At 39.8% G+C, this 17,684-nt stretch overlaps 2 protein-coding genes across 3 annotated transcripts; one reads left to right on the plus strand and one right to left on the minus strand.

The window, feature by feature from the left end:
- Nucleotides 1-377: 377 nt before the first annotated feature.
- On the plus strand, nt 378-3,926 carry LOC124411621 (GPI transamidase component PIG-T). The gene is given in 9 exon segments (XM_046890854.1): nt 378-585; nt 587-812; nt 1,387-1,561; nt 1,715-1,946; nt 2,076-2,243; nt 2,468-2,765; nt 2,891-3,043; nt 3,141-3,387; nt 3,634-3,926. Coding segments are annotated over 9 exon segments (1,830 nt in total). The 5' UTR covers nt 378-504; the 3' UTR covers nt 3,884-3,926.
- A 347-nt stretch (nt 3,927-4,273) lies between these two features.
- LOC124411618 (CD109 antigen-like) lies at nt 4,274-16,049 on the minus strand. 2 transcript variants are annotated; one of them, XM_046890848.1, is made up of 28 exons: nt 15,649-16,049; nt 15,038-15,117; nt 14,660-14,852; nt 14,267-14,494; nt 13,900-14,150; nt 13,592-13,750; nt 13,267-13,438; nt 12,828-13,019; nt 12,630-12,731; nt 12,415-12,548; nt 12,213-12,333; nt 11,953-12,096; nt 11,405-11,524; nt 11,258-11,312; nt 8,355-8,577; nt 8,028-8,145; nt 7,760-7,946; nt 7,518-7,678; nt 7,217-7,355; nt 7,008-7,126; nt 6,799-6,938; nt 6,497-6,716; nt 6,040-6,414; nt 5,619-5,771; nt 5,364-5,539; nt 5,094-5,265; nt 4,864-4,966; nt 4,274-4,755 (listed from the first exon to the last, which is right to left on the minus strand). In XM_046890848.1, the coding sequence occupies exons 2-28, from the start codon at nt 15,100-15,102 to the stop codon at nt 4,541-4,543; spliced, it is 4,437 nt and encodes a 1,478-aa protein (XP_046746804.1). In that variant the 5' UTR covers nt 15,103-15,117; nt 15,649-16,049; the 3' UTR covers nt 4,274-4,540. The 2 variants fall into 2 exon arrangements, with proteins under 2 accessions (XP_046746804.1, XP_046746805.1); XM_046890849.1 differs by lacking the exon at nt 8,355-8,577 and adding an exon at nt 10,340-10,478.
- Nucleotides 16,050-17,684: the final 1,635 nt, after the last annotated feature.

Here is a 17,684-nt window from a genome sequence, read left to right on the forward strand (position 1 = left end):
ATGTGTCAATCGCGCCTGTTGTCGCATGCATGATTCGCGAAACGAATTCTGGGTGCATTCCGAAACTAGCTGGCAGCGCTGAAAACTCCCTAGGACAGAGACAGAGCTAGTCACAAACTTGGCAGCGCAAGAGAGATAAGAGATTGCCGATAGCACTGGGACCTAATTTCGGAACGCAACCACTATAGCGATGCTGACGACAGCGCGATCTGCCGGCGAGGCCCTGAGTTATTCACGCTGACCGCGGTTTGGACACTTGGTACCAAACGCCGAATGTGCAGTCTATGCTCAGACTCTCTGCTGTCCGGACCAGACATATTAATAAAGCAATTAATTAAAGGAAGATGACTTAGAGGGAGGTACACGGGTTGTGTAAATGGACCCAATAAAACAATGTTCTGAAATAAACTTCTCCACATTTATGTACGTAAGTCAGTGGGAGTGAGTCGTGTCTGGTGGAAAGACGCTTTGAGCGAGTTTAACTGCGATTATCTGCAACTGGTTATGCGCATAGCCGTGTACCCGAAGTGCGAAAAGTTCTTAACCTCAATTTGCGAATGGGCGAAGAGTTGTATAAAAGTGATATAAAGTGCTGTTACAATCGTACGCGAAAACGCGAACTGCGTTTGCCATGTACTTCATACAGGCGTTAATATTGAGTGCTACAGGAGTTGTCGGATTCGTTTCTTGCACTCCCGACGTGGATGATACCTTCAACGAGGAGCTTATGCTGAAACCCCTGCCGAGCGGACACGTTTACGCACATTTTCAATTTACTACCCTGTGGCAGACTGACATCGAGACTGAAACCTGTATGTACTACATATGATGCGTACATACGTTCTTCTATATCAGTGTAGATGCATGGCCAAACGTCATAACCTGGAAAACGGCGGTATTAAGGTGAGGTTGGAGTGCCGACTAAGTGAGTTAATCGTATTTTACAATTTTCTTCTCTCCAGAATATCAAAATTTTTTCAAACTTTGGAAAATTATTGTTCGTGCTATTGTGCTTGTATGTTGGCTCAGATAAGTTCGAAAAATTGACAAAAACACAGAACATGCAACAGATTCTCACTCACTTCGAGGTTATGGCGTGTTGATATCTGAATCCCATGCTTTTCGAACTTCTATACATCAATAATTGAACTTTTTTTTCCAGCACACAAATACGATTGCAAGCAGTGTCATTCCCCAACGTTTGAAACATTTTCCTTACTCTGAAGAGACTAGCATCGTAAAATACGATTTTCTTACTTTGGCGATACTCTAACCTCCCTTTAAGTTTGACATTTTATTGTTTGATCATTTGCTCATTCTCTTTTTGATTGTTCTATTTTTGAATACGATCGACCTATCAACTTGCACATGTTTTTCTGTACACAGTCCAACATTCTCGGCTGTTTCCTCGTGGGTTAGGAGAAATAATCGGACGCCACAATGTCAGAGAACTTCACGTCAGTTTGACTGAAGGATTATGGCGTTATGAAAAATGGGGATATCCTCTTCAGGACACCGGTTCCGGCGCCGAGGTTTATGCCTGGTTCAACGATGACGTAGGGTACAACAACTTACCATTATCTAACCTGACAACAATCACTTAACAACTTTGACATTCTGAAGAATTCTCATATTCTTTTCGTCGATTGCTTGCCCTTGGAAAACTATTAAGTAAAATATCCGATGATAATACACTTGATATTCTTACTTTTAGGATCGATGAGAATTGGAAAAGCTTAACTAATGCGCTTGCGGGTTTGCTGTGCGCCTCGCTTAATTTCGTAGATGTGTCCAACAGCTTGTCACCTGATTTTACCTTTCGACCCAGTGGCGCTGTTCCAGCTCCGCTAAACTCGAGCTGTCTTAGATATTCCTCGCTGCCAAGAGAAATAGTTTGCACTGAAAATTTAACACCGTTTAAAAAATTACTGCCGTGTGACTCCAAGGTACGAACAAGAAGAATTATTGTTTTATAATATCTTGTTAACGTCAAAATCATAATATTTTATCACCTTTATCATTCTTCGTATAAGGAAAAAAATTTTAAACGTATTCAGCACAGTTTTATCCCTCAGAAAGGATTGGCAACTCTCTTGAATTCGGCATACATCCATAACACTAATTACCACTCGATAGCTGTTGATGTACGACCCGTGTGTACCAATGCGGCATGCACCCAAACTACCATCGAGCTCCGGCAAACAATTTCATTGGTCTACGACACCATGACAACTGACTCGCAGGTACGTACGTATGGCACCGTGAAGCAGCCACGTTTTTATGAGAAATTCCTTATCTTGCTTGAATCCAATTTCTTTAGATCATTTTTGATCACCCAAAGTAAAGTAGACTGAATCTGCGTGATATTGGAATCTGAAATAATTTTACACGAACGCTAACATTTCCAACAAAACGACTCTTGGTTCGCAAAATAATATGAACTTTGTCAATACTTTCTGACCTGCAGGACTGGTCGGTGCGAAAGCTTTTTGGCATTGGGCTCCGAAGCGCTTGTCCACTAGCTACCCTGAGTCGTGTATATGTGGATATAACCGATAATGAAACATCTCAAACTTATCGGCTAGTGCCTGAGCCGTCGGAGACTGTAATCAGTTTACGAGGAGGACAAGAAAATAGAATAGCTGTGTACGATATTAGATCTTTTTCCAATGCTGGGATGTTTAATGTCGCTGCTGTCCACAGCAAAGCCAAAATTTATGGAGTCGAAATTCCACCAGTGCTTTTTGCAAACAGATATGTAGTAGGTGTGTCTTTGTTTATAATGTAATGGCCTTGATTATTATTAAACTGTAGTACCTATTATGGAATGGATCGCCATTGTCTTGATGTAGCAGGATCTGAATAACTCTTGACAAAACGCTATTCTCAGGCTATGGTCAAGAAAGAGGTGGCCTGGTGACAAAACTCCATAATAATTACTGGAAGCCATTGGATGTCGTACTCCTGGAGAACATTCCATGGTACATACCGGTCTACACTCATACGATAAAGATCACCTGCAAAGGGGAATTACTCAAGCCTCGTATGTATAGATTTCTGTGAGCATCATTGGTTTCAGTCATCATTCTGTAACTAATCTTTTCTAATCCGTTATTCGTGGATTTTGCTCGTCGTTTCAGTAATCAAGCGATATGTGCCTGGCAGAGAAAGGGAACGTCCTTATTACCTCGAGATGGTTCTGCGTCTCCCCGCGCGTTCCGTAACCGAGTTTTCTATAGAATTGGACTATCTCTTTCTCAAGTGGCAGGAATACCCTCCAGACGCTAATCATGGGTTCTACATGGGTCCTGCGATAATAACCTCTCTTTTGCCAACTGCGAGAAATTACACTGCTCTGCCTCAAGACGGAAGTACTATTTCATCCAGGTAAGGGAACAATGGTCGATCAATTGTTGAACACTATTCCATCAAGCTTTGACGACCAAGAGGCAAGAAAAGAATTACTGTTCCGGGCAGCCACTGAGCTATTGAACCTGGCAAATCACGTAATTTTTTCCTTAAAACTTCTTGGCCACCATGGGGCGTTATTCTAAAACATCCAAAGTTGTTTACTAATTGGTAAACACGGTGAATACAATGCAATGTAAAGCCATTATTATTATGTGGTTGCAGTTTCAATGCTTCTCGAGACGGTTACTTGGTCCAATTGCGAACTGAGATTCTACTTGTTAGTCTGCCAACGCCCGACTTTAGTATGCCTTACAACGTTATTTGTCTGGCTTGTACGGCAGTGGCACTGGCTTTCGGTCCTCTCCACAACATAACAACAAAGAGGCTCGTTCTTAAGCCGTCGAAGAAGAATAAACTAGTTTCTTACATTAGAGAGAAGTTCTCTAAGCCAAAGGTAGATAAGATAGAGTAGATATGCGAAGTTCTCTGCAGTCATATTTGCTATTCACTCCAAAGGAGAATACTCCATTCCTCACTATTGGATCTATAATAGAGGCCTTGGTGACATAATATTATGAGTTGAGAAAAAAAAACTTGAACCGATAAACAAATTTAGATGAATAAATCAAACAATCGATTATCTGGTATTTTATACACAAAATTTTGGCGTATTTCATTTATGAAATAGCTTCACCTTCCTTCAAAAACCTCAATTGACGCTTCTCAAAACAGTGACTAGTAAAGTAAGTCCTGCAAACGTAAAACTTTTGCAACACCGGTGTACCTCTGTGATTCAAGATGGAAAAAATATAGAACTGCAAATTTGGAACAAATCTGTAAGGCACAGTAAAGAACACAAATATAACATATAGTTAGACTTTATTGTGAACAATTCCGATACCAATCTCGACGTATATATATATATATAACATACAATTGGGTACGTAAAAAAAACGAAAAGATAAATGGACGGCTTAAAACGTTATTCGAATATCTCGAGTTGGATGGTATTACAGTATATTACTTACTTTGGTTACTTCTAATCGTAATTGCTATAATCTAATCTTGAAAAATATTAGGTACAATTATATTTTGTAATTGTTTAACATACTGACAACTTGATAAATAATTAGAACAAGTAGAAGAATGACTTTGCGAACATAATAACAAACAGTAGAACGGGCGACGAGAGTTGGTACAGGGCGCACGCACTCCCCTTCGAATCGTCGTTTTCGTTTTTCTGATTTTCCAACATCCCTACGCAAACATTACCGCAATCTTCCTCATCGCAGATATCGCACAGCGTAGCTTTCTGTGGTTCATAAAACACTCTGGCGCGTCGACCTGAAATATAACAGATATATTAAGCAGTTTACACGTTATTCACTCTTATAATGCGATATTCTCCCACAAATTGCTGATCATAGTAAGCATATATGCAAAACGTCTTACTCGAGTCATAGTAGTCATAAATTGAGACTGGAACAGGCTTCTGTTTAGCAACCTTGTGGGTCCTGAACGCAGACACTGTTGGGCAATACTCCTCTCTTACCATCTGCGAATTTTTTTTACTAAATGATACTCCATAATGGATGGATAATAGTACATCGGTCCAGAACAATAGAGGTTCCATGCATTCAACGTCTTTTTCTCACCTAATTCATGACTCACAAATCGCTTACCTTGTCGAAGTACAAAACTACCATAGTGTCTCCATTTTTGGTCTCAACTCGCTTAACGTGTTGCGATATTTCCAAGCTTGGGAGGGAGTCAATGTCGACGGTAAATCCCGACGGTAGGCTTACTTCCATTACAGCCATGTTGCTCTCGTTCGCCTCTTTTGTAGGTACGAATCTGGTTGAAGGGATATTGAATGTAATTAATTTTACTCTAATAGCTATCCTTTTGCTAATGCGACTTGTAGCATTTGTACATCAGACGTTTCACCGTACCCAGAGCAAATTGAAAGCTGCAAGTGATTCGCGTTTGAATTTTTATCCACTTGAGGGTCAAGGGTGAATAGGGGCCAGGCACCAGTGACATTCAGATTGTAGCTGTACGACACTTGAATTATCGCAAATCCAGTGCCGGTAGCTGTCAGGTTCACCTCTCTAATTTTTCTGGGCAACTAAACGAGACAGGGAATGCGGTCAAAAATCTAGTCCCATATTTCTCAAGTAAAAAAATGGTGTGACAAACAAATATACCATATGCTTCTGAAGAATCATATTATTGCCTGGGTTGATATTTATGTTGGTTTGACCTCCGTCTTCGTAGACGAACGATATGGCGATGTTACTGTTCTTGGATGATATTTTTTCACTCAATTTGGATAGCGCATAAATTCCGATTACCGTGTCCTGCAAATAAGGGACATCCCTCCAGTAAACGAAAAGTGCATTTTTATGTATACTATCGACCTGAAAAATTCTCATTTTCTCCATGAAATTGGATGATAGTTGTTTCACAATCCTCACCAGACGTTATTTTATTCCATGAACACTAATATTTTCCATACTCATTTTCTTTAACTATTGTACTGCGTATCTGGTATAAGGATTTTTCACGTCAATGTTAGATAAAAGAGAAATATTGCAACTTGAAAAACAGTATTTCGCATTTGCGAACCTGGGTTGAGGCGAATCCTCCGTCCGCGTTTCTCTGGCTCACTAGCCACTTCATTATGGGAAGCGCATCTGCCATGTTTCTTTTGAGGTATGTAAGCAATGCGTATGAAGTCATTTCAACATCTACGGAACTTGGTAACGAATACCAAGGATTCTTGTTGTCCTCTGGAATTGGTTTACTCCACCACTTGTAATCCCCGCTTTTTTTGGCCTTTGATTCCAATCGATTAAATGCTGTGTCTTCGTAAGGATTCTTGGCTAAGTTTAAAACGTAGGTGCAAAGACAAAGCGAGTATACATCGTCGAGCCCGTCGAGATTCCGCACAATGTAATCGACTCCCTTGTTTACGACATTGCTGTATTCCTCGTAATAATCCTGCAAACGAGACACATTTTGTCGAATTTTTTTTCTTAAAATTTTTCTACCAGGTAACGCTGTTGGTCATTATCGATCTTACCCGATTTTCAAGGAAGGCTACCAAAGTGAATGCAGTCAATGCCAAGCCTTTGGCTGCGCCACCTTGCATGTCACGATGACTCACTTTTCCAACCTCAGGAAAGCTGCCGTTTGGTGACTGGTTGGCGGCGAGCCACTGGAGAGCTTCCTTTATAATTCGACCTTCTATCATAATGTGTTCTGCAGCCTGGGCAAATGACTTTGCCACAAATGCTGTCAGCCTACAACGGAATAAAAGTAGTAATCCAGATGATTACAACCCCTGTTTTAGGGCAGATGTCTGTTAGCTATATTGCTACTGACCATGTGCTGCCGCTGTGATCCGAGGTTCCAAACGCGCTAAAAGATCCGTCTTCGTGACGATAAGTCAACTCTTGCTGGTAACCAATTTCCATATATTTGAGTGCTTTTCCTTTAACCGCTTGCGTAAGTTGATCGGTGTTCTATAATGATGAATTACGTTCTGGATAAAAATGTCGACATGAATAAGGATTATTGGTAGAATTACACACCTTCAGATAGTTAATCACGACTATATTGGGGACAAAGTTGAGCATGTTTTGTTCTCCGCATCCAAATGGCATTTTGATTAAGTTCGCCAGATTCGGTATGCTGGGTCCAAGAATATCCCCTAAAATAAAGATCATAATGTCAGCTGGACAGTTTATTTCCCTATCTGCTTTCAACTCCCGCAAGTCTTGAATCCCAGGCAATATCTTACCGACGGCAGAAATTTCCACATGCTCAGAGCCCACTACAGCGTTTCTTGGTACATCTACTGTCAAGTTGGTCTCAAATTTATTCGCATTTCGCAGATCAACAAATATAGCCTTGTTCCGATATTGAGTTTCTCCTTCAGACTGGAAACCCATAAAGCTAATGAACCTCGGGAATATGTATATAAAAAATTATATTTGACCATTTTCAAATAAAATATTTTTTATAATATTTCTTAAACCTAGATTTACACGCTTTCGAATAAAACAAACTCCAATCGAAATCCGTAAAATATCGAGTTTTACCTTAACGAGTAGTTTCCGCTCGATGCCATCTCCAGCCAAAGTACTGCGCGCAGTGGCCTTAATGACAATATGTCCCAAGTCCCTAGGAATAATCATGAAGGAAACAGACCCTTGCGCATTGGCCTTGATATCTATCGTCTTTCTGCGATATAGTTCCAGCTCTGCAGTAAGTAAATCAAATTTACTTGTTTATTTACGTCACAAATACATATTGCAGCACTTGCAACCCAATGTAGACTTACTTGGCGTGTCGTGGATCTCATTCGATATTTCAGCAAATTCAAACTGGTTCATGTTTTCCAATACGACCTCCGCTGTGAGATCCTTGTCCAGGTAATTGAAGACTACGATGGGTATAGCAACAATCTCTCCTCGTATCACAGAGTACGGTAGATCAAGTGATATGAAAAACGGTTGAAAGACTTTCAGCTGAAACACACAAATATCACATCTTATTGTTATTCACATTACTCGATTCCTAAATAACCGAGTGTCGAATGGAATACGTACCTTTCTTGGAGTGTCGATGAGACCCAACCCGTGAACAGAGTCAATGGAAAATGCAGTGAGCACCCAGGAGGTGATGGTGTCAGGAACGGACCGCCGGAGAACAGTTTTTCCTTCGGGGCTGTTACATTTAAAAAACTGTTTCAACATTTATCACCATTAGTGTAACGAATTTTATACTAATGAAAATGATTTGGAATAACCGATTGTGGGTGTAAATATAGCATGAAATGTGGAACGAACAATTGAAAAAAAAAACAAAAAAAGAAAGGATGAGGCACCGTATAACTACATGGATACGTAAGCGTGCAAGAAGACATAAATAAATACCCTGAAGAGAAATTCGCGAAAAGCCAGGTGTTTGAGATGTCATGCATTGGGAAAACATGGGGCTTGTTCCATACGGGGGTTGGAATGCGAGAGAAGGCGTAGGGACCCGCCAATGGTGGTCTGGTTGCTACTCTGTACGTTACCGGTGGGCCGATGTCTGGCCTGAGTGTGGACACACCAGGATGGAAGCCATCTATTCTACCACCAACAACTCCTGGCTGGCCTGCAATCCAACTCTAACGATATAGGTAGGTAGAGAGGTCATATTATTTTCTCTTACTTCATGCTGAGCTTACACACCTCGTCACTTATCGCGTTTATCTTTACATTATCAAGGCGAGCGTTGCCCTTATACCGGATAAATACGACAGTTATTACAAATTGAGATTCACACGGGGTTAGCGGTAGTGGGAAAGTTAGCACTTCGTTAGTTAAACACTTTCCGTTGCCGTAAGCGTCTATCTCCGCCACTTGCTTCATGAGACATTCATCTTTGATGATAAGAGAGAAAAACACAGGTGAAAATTTTATACACACATATATAGGTGTGCCTGTACACAATAGTATAGATATATATTAGGGTGGTCCTTATTTAAGGTAAGTGTCTCAATTATTGACTTCTTTTTGGTTGTATCTGGTTGATCCTTAGTTCTGAAATTACTAAAAAATAAATTTGTAGTGTCTGACCCTCTAGCAATTGGTTTTAGTCATCAAGAAATTCATAATTTGTGCCACTAATTTACAATTTTGGAAAATAAAAGGGTCAATAATTGGATCTAGCCGTGTCAATATTTGGAATATTTCATCGGCTGCCCTCTAAATCGACTCTAAATAATTAAAAAACAATACCCTAATTTTTTCAGATTCTTATCTCAACTCTACCGACACCTGTCTTTAAGAGGGTGGATATCCCCATTTAAAATACACGTGTTTTGGCTATATTCTCAGTAAATATTTTATTGTAAAAGTAATGATTTTCAAAAAAGTGTGTAACTGTGAGACTTTAGCTACTATCCTATAAAAAATTGCACACTCTCTAAATGGCTTTAAATAAGAAAAACGTGAGATCTAGAGGGTGTGCAATTCGTCTAGATTGCCTGGTATGATGATATAAATTTTTTATTAGATAGCACCAATGCCCAATTAAGTCTCCCACTTACAGATTTTTCTGGAAATTATTACTCTTACAATAAAATATATACTGAGAAACAAAATCCACCCTTTTACAGGCAGAGATTAGAGTTGAGTAAAAAGTCAGAAAATTAGAGAATTATTTTTGAATTATTTGGGGGGGTGAATAATAAAAAAATTCGTCTGAGGCCCGAACAAGGACCACCCTAATATATATATGTACACACTTTTGGAGAATTCATCTCGTTTGACCTGATGGTAGAAAATCATTGACCGTTGCTGTTCATTTTCATAACTTATTTCCCAGTAGTACCGTCAGAATGAGTATTAAACAGTCTGATCATTCACTAATGACTTCAAATTGATCAGAGATGTGGATGTTAAGGATTTTTCCAAGGATTCTAAGATTTTCCGCACATTTTCTGGCACTTATAATAGCATTGATTGCAAAAAGTTGGCAGTTTGGATGCTGCAGGCTTCATTTATTCCGAGCGCCGATACATTTGATCAAATTGAGAAACGCCTACCTGTAACAACACTTATTTGACGCTACCCTTGCGAAAGTAGATTCTGGAAAAATGTCTGAGCGACAATCCTCCGTCATTAGGTTTAATACAAAAAAACGTTCAACCAGTATATGTATACACTTATATACATATACTATACCTAAGCCTGTATAGATATTGTGTATATGGAAAGATTGAATTGTGAAGCATTAAGAAGTTAAACTCATGAAACGATCTTTTGCAGCAAACGGCCCTTATGATCGGGTCCAAGATGAACCGAAATAATCAAGAATCCGTTCACCAAACTGAGGGGAGTCGTGGAATGTAATCAATTAATTGTCGCCATACCCAGCATCAAGCATTTGCCAAAGCCAGGTTTCAGGGAAGTTCTTGCGCACTTTCAGTTTCCCAGGTTGGACTGTAGTCGGGTCGGGGCTCGCCGCCGCACTTTCATACATCACTCCGTCGAAATTAGCTCTGAGGTATACTATGCAATATGTTCTATGTTATGTAACAAGTGGGAGGGTATCATTATTATTGTAATAGGCAGGTGGTAAACCAAGTCCCCGAGAAACATTTACGACTTTCTTTCCCTCAACGGAAGATCTGAATTTTCATATTGAGTATACGATTTTCATAATTCGTCTTGTTGTTCATGCAACATAAGTTTTCAAAAGATTGAGAACTTAGCAAGACACTTTTAAACACGTAAAGTCAATATATTCGCCATTCACATTGGACCCCTAGCGATTTGTTTTTCTGAAGTATTAATATGAATGCATAGTGTTGAAGTATTTTGGTCAAAAAATGATTCCCGACATAGAAACGTGCGGTGTAAAATAACGTTTGATAATCTTAGAATTTGCCGAACTAAGTGAAAAAACTGTTTTTAAAACATTTCATCAGAAAATTCCAAAGTTACCGCAAAATTGGTAAAGCCATTAGGTGTGAATTTTGTGCCAAAGTAAATGACAGCTACAAATATTAAGATGGCATTTTACTTTCGAGTATCTGAAACATAAGAACTGAGAATACGGTGGGTAAAGATCACTTGTAATTGTGTACATGTGTGGAAAAAAAATCGTCTTGGATTCCGTCTTAAACGAGCACTTGGTTGTCACATGTACCTATATCTATACATGCCAGGTTATTGCACATGAATACAAGTTTATTATACTATTGCAGAGAGCATTGGCACTTATTGGAGAAGCAATTTAAACATTTATATATACTTATACCACTTTGAAATTGTGATGGAAAACTTACTGAGTGGGAAAATATCGTGGACGTAGCCATTGGTCAGGATAACTGCGCCAGATTTCTGGAATAAAATTATTTGGACATAATTTTCAACAGTATCTTTGCTTTTTGTCAAGTTTAAAGACAGGTTTGTCTGTAAAACGTTATACATACATCGAAGACATCGAACGCAGAAGATGATCCAGGGCTCCAAGAAGAACTACCCCATGCCGGAAAAACGGATGAAAACTCATTGTTCATATCGTATGACTTCAGTTCGTTTAATATTTGGTCCTGCAAACGGAATTTCGAAATTGCAAACATTCAAGCAATTGGAGATATAACACCTGTTGGAATGCGTTTGTTGTTAGCCAACCCGATACAGCTCATCAAAGACATGGATTTATTTACACATTTGACAAAATGTATTTTAGACAAACAGTTACCGATTTACGGAATCTTTTTTATTATATATAACAATATAATTTTGGCACAGGCTCGCATTTGTTTAAAGATATGCCCCCATTTTACGCATCCAGAAAACTGAATTACATAAATACTTTGTGGTAAGATGACTAAAATTGCATCTTTATAAAAGAGTATTATCCTCCTCTCTATACAAATGTGCGGTATTGGTTTGGTTTTCCTCTCTTTTTTTTCAATATGCCGTCGGAACTGTTTATACAAGAAATTCAACCGTACTTGATGCATTGAATACTCACATGTGATATATCATTGCCGGACTTCAATAGAATTGAACTTTGATCAACACCAAGAAGTGCAATATAAGAATTTGGCTTTGATGAGATAACAAGATCGACGTTACCTCCAGGTGACGTTTCATTGGGCATAGTTTTGATGTCAACCTGCAACAGCAAAAATTCGACCAAATTACCGTCATGTTGCATGTTTTTTGCAGTCAAGATGAAGATATTCTTTACTTTACTATTTCATTGTGTTAAGAATTCAATTTTTTACGTACAAAATTTTGAAGTGCGCCGTCTAGGTCTACGTTAAGGGAATCAGCAACTATCTCTCCGTCTTCGCGCATGTAATAGACCACTATGTGCGCTGTTGGCGCCATCACGTACGTGGCAAGGAATCTATGGGTACGAATAAAATATGTAGAAAGATTTACTTTTGAAATAGAACACCAGCACCGTCGCAGCTAGATGATATCTCACTTAAATTTGACAGTGTATTCCTCTGGGACTTTGACAGAACCTGCATTGAGTATGTCGCCTCGTCCCAATACTTGGTAGCTCAGATATTTGAGAGGTGCTGTGGAATTTACTTCGACTTCGATGTTACTGTTTACCTAATCAAAGTATACCATTTTTTCACATTCTAGGATAGAATTTTTGAGCACATATTTTTGGGAAAAATCGTTCACACTTACCACAGGGTTCTCGGACTTCAAAAGTGCTTGTATGTAAGTTCCGCTCGGTGACAGAGCTCGATTTATTGAAGAAAACCACTCGTGCAAAGTCAAGTATTGTGCCTTTATAAAAACCCAATTTATTCTTCCGGTAAGTGTATCAACTAATAGATATCAATTATTCCGAAGCAATTTAGAGCTGTGTGAATAACAACATACCTCAATATTCAATGGGGCTGAGGTATCATTTGCCGCGAGGGGTGGGTAAAAATCCAACTGTATCATTCCATGTTTGTCAAGCATGCGAGTAATGTTGGTGTAGGAAGATTGATCGTAACTGAAACCGTACCATATTTGTACTGGATTTGTCTGATCCTGGACAGGTGATCCGTCGTGATAAGCGATTTTTATCTGCAAAATAATGCCATTTCCTTTATAAATACACAAAGGTTTTGTTTAAGGGAAATTGACATCTGCCTTGCATGGACAATCGTAATATGCGCATATACGATTATCCGACTTTTGCCATAGATTTAATTTATCCTTTATTCAAGCGATTATACGTTCATATTCAGCCAAGATACATCCAGCGTCAATAAAGAGTCAGAACAATACGTCATACTTTCCCATATCGATTATATCTGGTTATGTAACTTACAAACGCAGTGTATTTCAAGCCCGGCTTATAGCTTTCTGCTGTTTTCACGAGTTCCATTGTATATTTATGCTTGTGCAATATCATCTGCGCAGAGGTGTTTTGTATGCGGCCAGTCAATGCCTCCTTGACAGCTACTTCCAATTGTATAGGTCGTTCGTAATCGTCCGTAAGCCTGTGAACGAAAATTTTCAATCATTGACAATTCATTGATGCCGTAAGACCTGCAAAACTGTAAACAACAATCCCTCGAGTTGCCTATAGGTAACTTCACTGCCAGAAGTATGTACAATAATATAAAACTGTGGCTTTGTCGCATTAGGATCACCTCAGTTCGTTGCCAATGTCGAAATTCACTGTAACATTTCCATCTATAGGCACCACTTTCCGGACCGGCGCTTGAAATATCGGTTGGATAACCCCAGAAAATATATCTGGGTATGCCGTGATGGTCGCTTCCCCTTTTACCGGTTTGCCATAGGTGTATCTGAAATGTTTAAATCGAATTATTATGAGCAATGATTTTGAGAAGTTACCGACGATTTCATTTTTTCGGAGATATCGAAGCCTGACGTTGCCATGTCTGGGACTAGAAGTGCAAAGAGTATCGCTACAAAAATATGAAAATTTCATCACCTAGCACGAACGGTCGCGGTCACAGAGGAGTCTTTGAAGGTAGCATGTTTCGGTACGTCGATGACCACCTCAAATTTAGGTAGAACATATTCAGCAACTTCAAATTGCTTTTCAAAAGTTTGGTCCAATATGTTGATAAAGATCTTCCAATTTCCTAGTACCGGTGAGTCCGAGAGCTGCAGTTCTCCGACAAAGACACCTTTACTATCCGTGCGTCGTTTCCACTGTTTGATTCGGTTGCCCTGACCGTCCTGGCAAAGAGATTCAAATAATTTTAGTCAATGGTCAAGTTATGTAGAGAGTATCTCTAATCGAGTCGAAAAATTATATTCTTTAAGGATCATCTGATTTAACTTAGATTAATTACCGTTATGTATATATCTAATTCAGCGATGCTTAACGGAGGGCGGAGCCTCGAGTCCAGTATTACAGTGCGAAACAAGACTTTGCTACCAGGTTTATAGACCGCTCGATCAGTCTGCACAAAAACCGAGTAGCTTTTGTGAACGTATCGAAGATCGGTAGAGTTAGAAAATATGATCCCAGCAAGTCCTCGGGATACCAACTTGTAATTTCCAGGCGTCGTATCTCCAACCTACAGAGGAGAACATTTTCGCAACTGTTTAAAACATTATTACTTTTCTCTCTCCTTCCCATTTTCTATGATACTTTGGATCATGTTGTCATTTTCATTCTCATTTTGTAGTAACAAAAGTATCAGTTGAAGGATCGCAAAAAGAAGAGCATGATTGGAACAAACCTCAAGCCTGACAATACGAGTTGAATAAGGTTCCACTGTGATAGTCTGGGAGACATTAAAGAAATTTCCAGAGTCCAAATCTCCGTTCAACTCTATGTAAATAGTGGACGGCTGGGATATCTCTGTTGTCCCAACAGCTACGTGATATTCCGAGTTTGGTCTGACAACTTTTGGTCCTATAACCGTGTAGTACCTTTGAAGAGAAATATCTGTGAGATGCGAGCAATAAAACATACAATGACGTGTTCGTCGATGATATTATTTTGTGCAATTGAAGACGCTGTGAAGAATTATCTCTATTCTTTATGGAAGACACGATCGTCTTGTACCCGACAGAACCACGATACATAGCTGATGACTGAAAATAAATGTACGTACGGAGAAGGTGTTACGGTAGCAATTGTCCCCAGCATTACCAGTAACGGTGGCCATAGTGTGTCCATTATTTCTCAACGTCACTGCAAAATGCAAAAAATAAATCATATTACATTTTTATTCCTATATCGTTGGGAAAATTTACTGTCATGTCCGTTTACTTTTCGTACGATTATGAACAAGTTCCCATATTTTCTATATTATGTATTACTGATGTGAAAATGTTGCAGCAGCGCAATTTTACATGCAATGCCGAATCCAAATATTCAAAAACCATTTTGCTTTTCGCAACAATAATGCCGGAAAATACATTATTTGAAATACTGCTTATCGCAGGAATACATTCTCCGGCGTTATTCTGGCATGAAACATGAAAGTTTTTTTGGTATGAAATTACGCACAGTGTTTAGCATTTCCACATCAGTGATACGTCGGTTTCGATAGTAGTGAAAATAAATGTGATTTAACTCGGTCGGTAAATACTGACTATAGCATGTTTTTGCATACGCAGGAACGTGATACACTTGTGCGTCAGAGCGTATAAGTAGGAAGCTACGTCCTTGCCGAAATAGGAGCTATGTTTCACATATCTTTATAGGTAACTCGTTACTCACCTCAAAGACGTTGGCTCGGCTTTCCCTGATTCTTAACTAAACGCAGCTTTCTAATATGAAAAGACGCTATCGGAATCCTGTGCAGAAAATAATCTTCTGCACGCGTAGGATGATCAGTGATCCGGGAAATACTAAAGTACGGAAAATATAAAAGAGGAGCAAAACAATCAAAATTTGATACAAGCTGATGAGTTAAATGCACGTAAGACGTATAAATCAAGCTCGTCGCTACACACGGGTCTTATCGGATTTTGGAAGCGACAGAACACAGGATAGAAAAAACCGGGCGTGTTGATGCGAACGATGAATGTAAGAAATTAGCGCGGCTAAACTGGTTTTCCAGGCGACGACGGTCACACCTTGAGAAGATCTGCGGGACCGATGCAGTGCCAATCAAGGTAGCCGTTGATCGCTAGGAATCCTTTCTCTCCTCCGCGTTCCCCTCTTTTTCCTCAAGTATGACACCCCGTGACTTTATACCTATATACACGTATAATGTATTCGTGTAGACTGCCCATCTTACGCATATACATGGGTATTAACCGTTACGATTACGCATATTGGAGTACAGTGCAATACAATTGAAGTTTTACGCATTTGACTCCTCATAATTTATGCGTTTGGGAAAATCGCAATTATTCTCAGACATTTTCATACCGGACAGTCGGCCGCCGCAGTTTATGCAGGCTTATGTGTTTCAACTCCTAAATCGTAGGGATTAAATAACCAGCTTATTATCCTCCGTCGTAAAGACATATGCTCAAAGTTATGACGCTCGAAAAGCAAAACTGTAATGGCAGCACACATTGAGCACACAGACTCACGTGTAGTCAACTGCGTGTTTTTTATTTCTTTTATTCACCTTGCTCAATACCTGCCAATACAGACATTGCATATTCAACAATTGTTGAAACCCACTCGGTGGGTCGATATGTATACACATTCGTGCTTGCAATATTTGGAACTCTCCAACTGAAAAGAAAAAAGCATTCATACGGTGATTTCATCATTTCACCTTGCAGACGAAGGCTGCTTGCCCAGACTTACGTGGGTGCTTGTCACTGTCCCTACTGCACCTGTTTGTCTATGGAACTTGCGACCACGCTACCATCCCACTGATCGTTCATGTAGCTTAGGGATTCTAACGTGTTGCGAGTGCGCAAAAGGCTCTGCAGTGTTGCCACCACATTGCTCGCAAGAGGTTTCGGTGGGTTGCGAGATCTGCAGGGTGAATTTTAGGAGGAATTGACTAAAGATGTAGGAACAAAGACTGTTAAACCTTGCGGACTTTGTTCTGCGGGTAAAGTTAAGGTGAGGGGAGCTAAACCAGGTAGTATTCTGTTGCAAGTTCACGTGATGTCATCGCCTGGCCGCATGCATGTTCTGCCAGCAGACCACTATATGGCTGTTTCCGCAGTGTAGGAAGACTTGCGTGGACTTGCGCATGTGCGCTTCTGAAAGAGGCTTGCTGCAGATTTGCGGCAGATGACATGTTATGCTCTACTGTGAAGAAAAAAGACTTATTCTCCGATAACCGAGCTAACTTATACGATATATGGGGTTCCGATGAACGTGCAATCTATAACTATTTGCATTTCTTTCACATCTATTGACCATGGCGCTGTTTTGATAAAATTGTTAGTGCATCAATCCAGTATACTAATCCGATTATGTCGAGTAGTTTGTGCACTCGCGAGAAAGTTACAAGAAAAATAGTCGAATCGCCATCTATACGTGAGAAGTCGAAGTAATCAGTAAGCAGACCACTGAACTCTGAAAGAGATTCATACGTATCTGTAGTTCAACAGCAGTGCAGCAGTATGCAACAATCATGCCCAATTCTATCGTAAAGTGCTGCCGAACACATACTTTTAACCGTGAACTCTACCAGCACCATTTTGGATTGTGAGAAGCAGCAAGAGAGAGATAGGTGTGCTTGAAGTTGGTAAGCCTTTGTCACACTATTAGCGACTTCCAGCGACTATCCCGCATAAAAACCTTGACCGCCGGGCCAGAATTGCAAACGACGCGGTTGT

Source organism: Diprion similis, chromosome 10, assembly GCF_021155765.1.
Source record: "Diprion similis isolate iyDipSimi1 chromosome 10, iyDipSimi1.1, whole genome shotgun sequence".
In the NCBI taxonomy this organism is placed as follows: domain Eukaryota; kingdom Metazoa; phylum Arthropoda; class Insecta; order Hymenoptera; family Diprionidae; genus Diprion; species Diprion similis.

What these genes read in the sequence shown, in the direction of transcription:
- LOC124411618 (XM_046890848.1), bottom strand. Translation starts at nt 15,102, where the DNA reads ATGGACACACTATGGCCACCGTTACTGGTAATGCTGGGGACAATTGCT. An exon ending in ACCGCGACCGTTCGTGCTAG is followed by an intron (nt 13,751 to 13,899) that starts GTGATGAAATTT and finishes TAAACATTTCAG; the next exon opens with ATACACCTATGGCAAACCGG. An exon ending in TGTGGAAATTTCTGCCGTCG is followed by an intron (nt 7,127 to 7,216) that starts GTAAGATATTGC and finishes TCTTTATTTTAG; the next exon opens with GGGATATTCTTGGACCCAGC.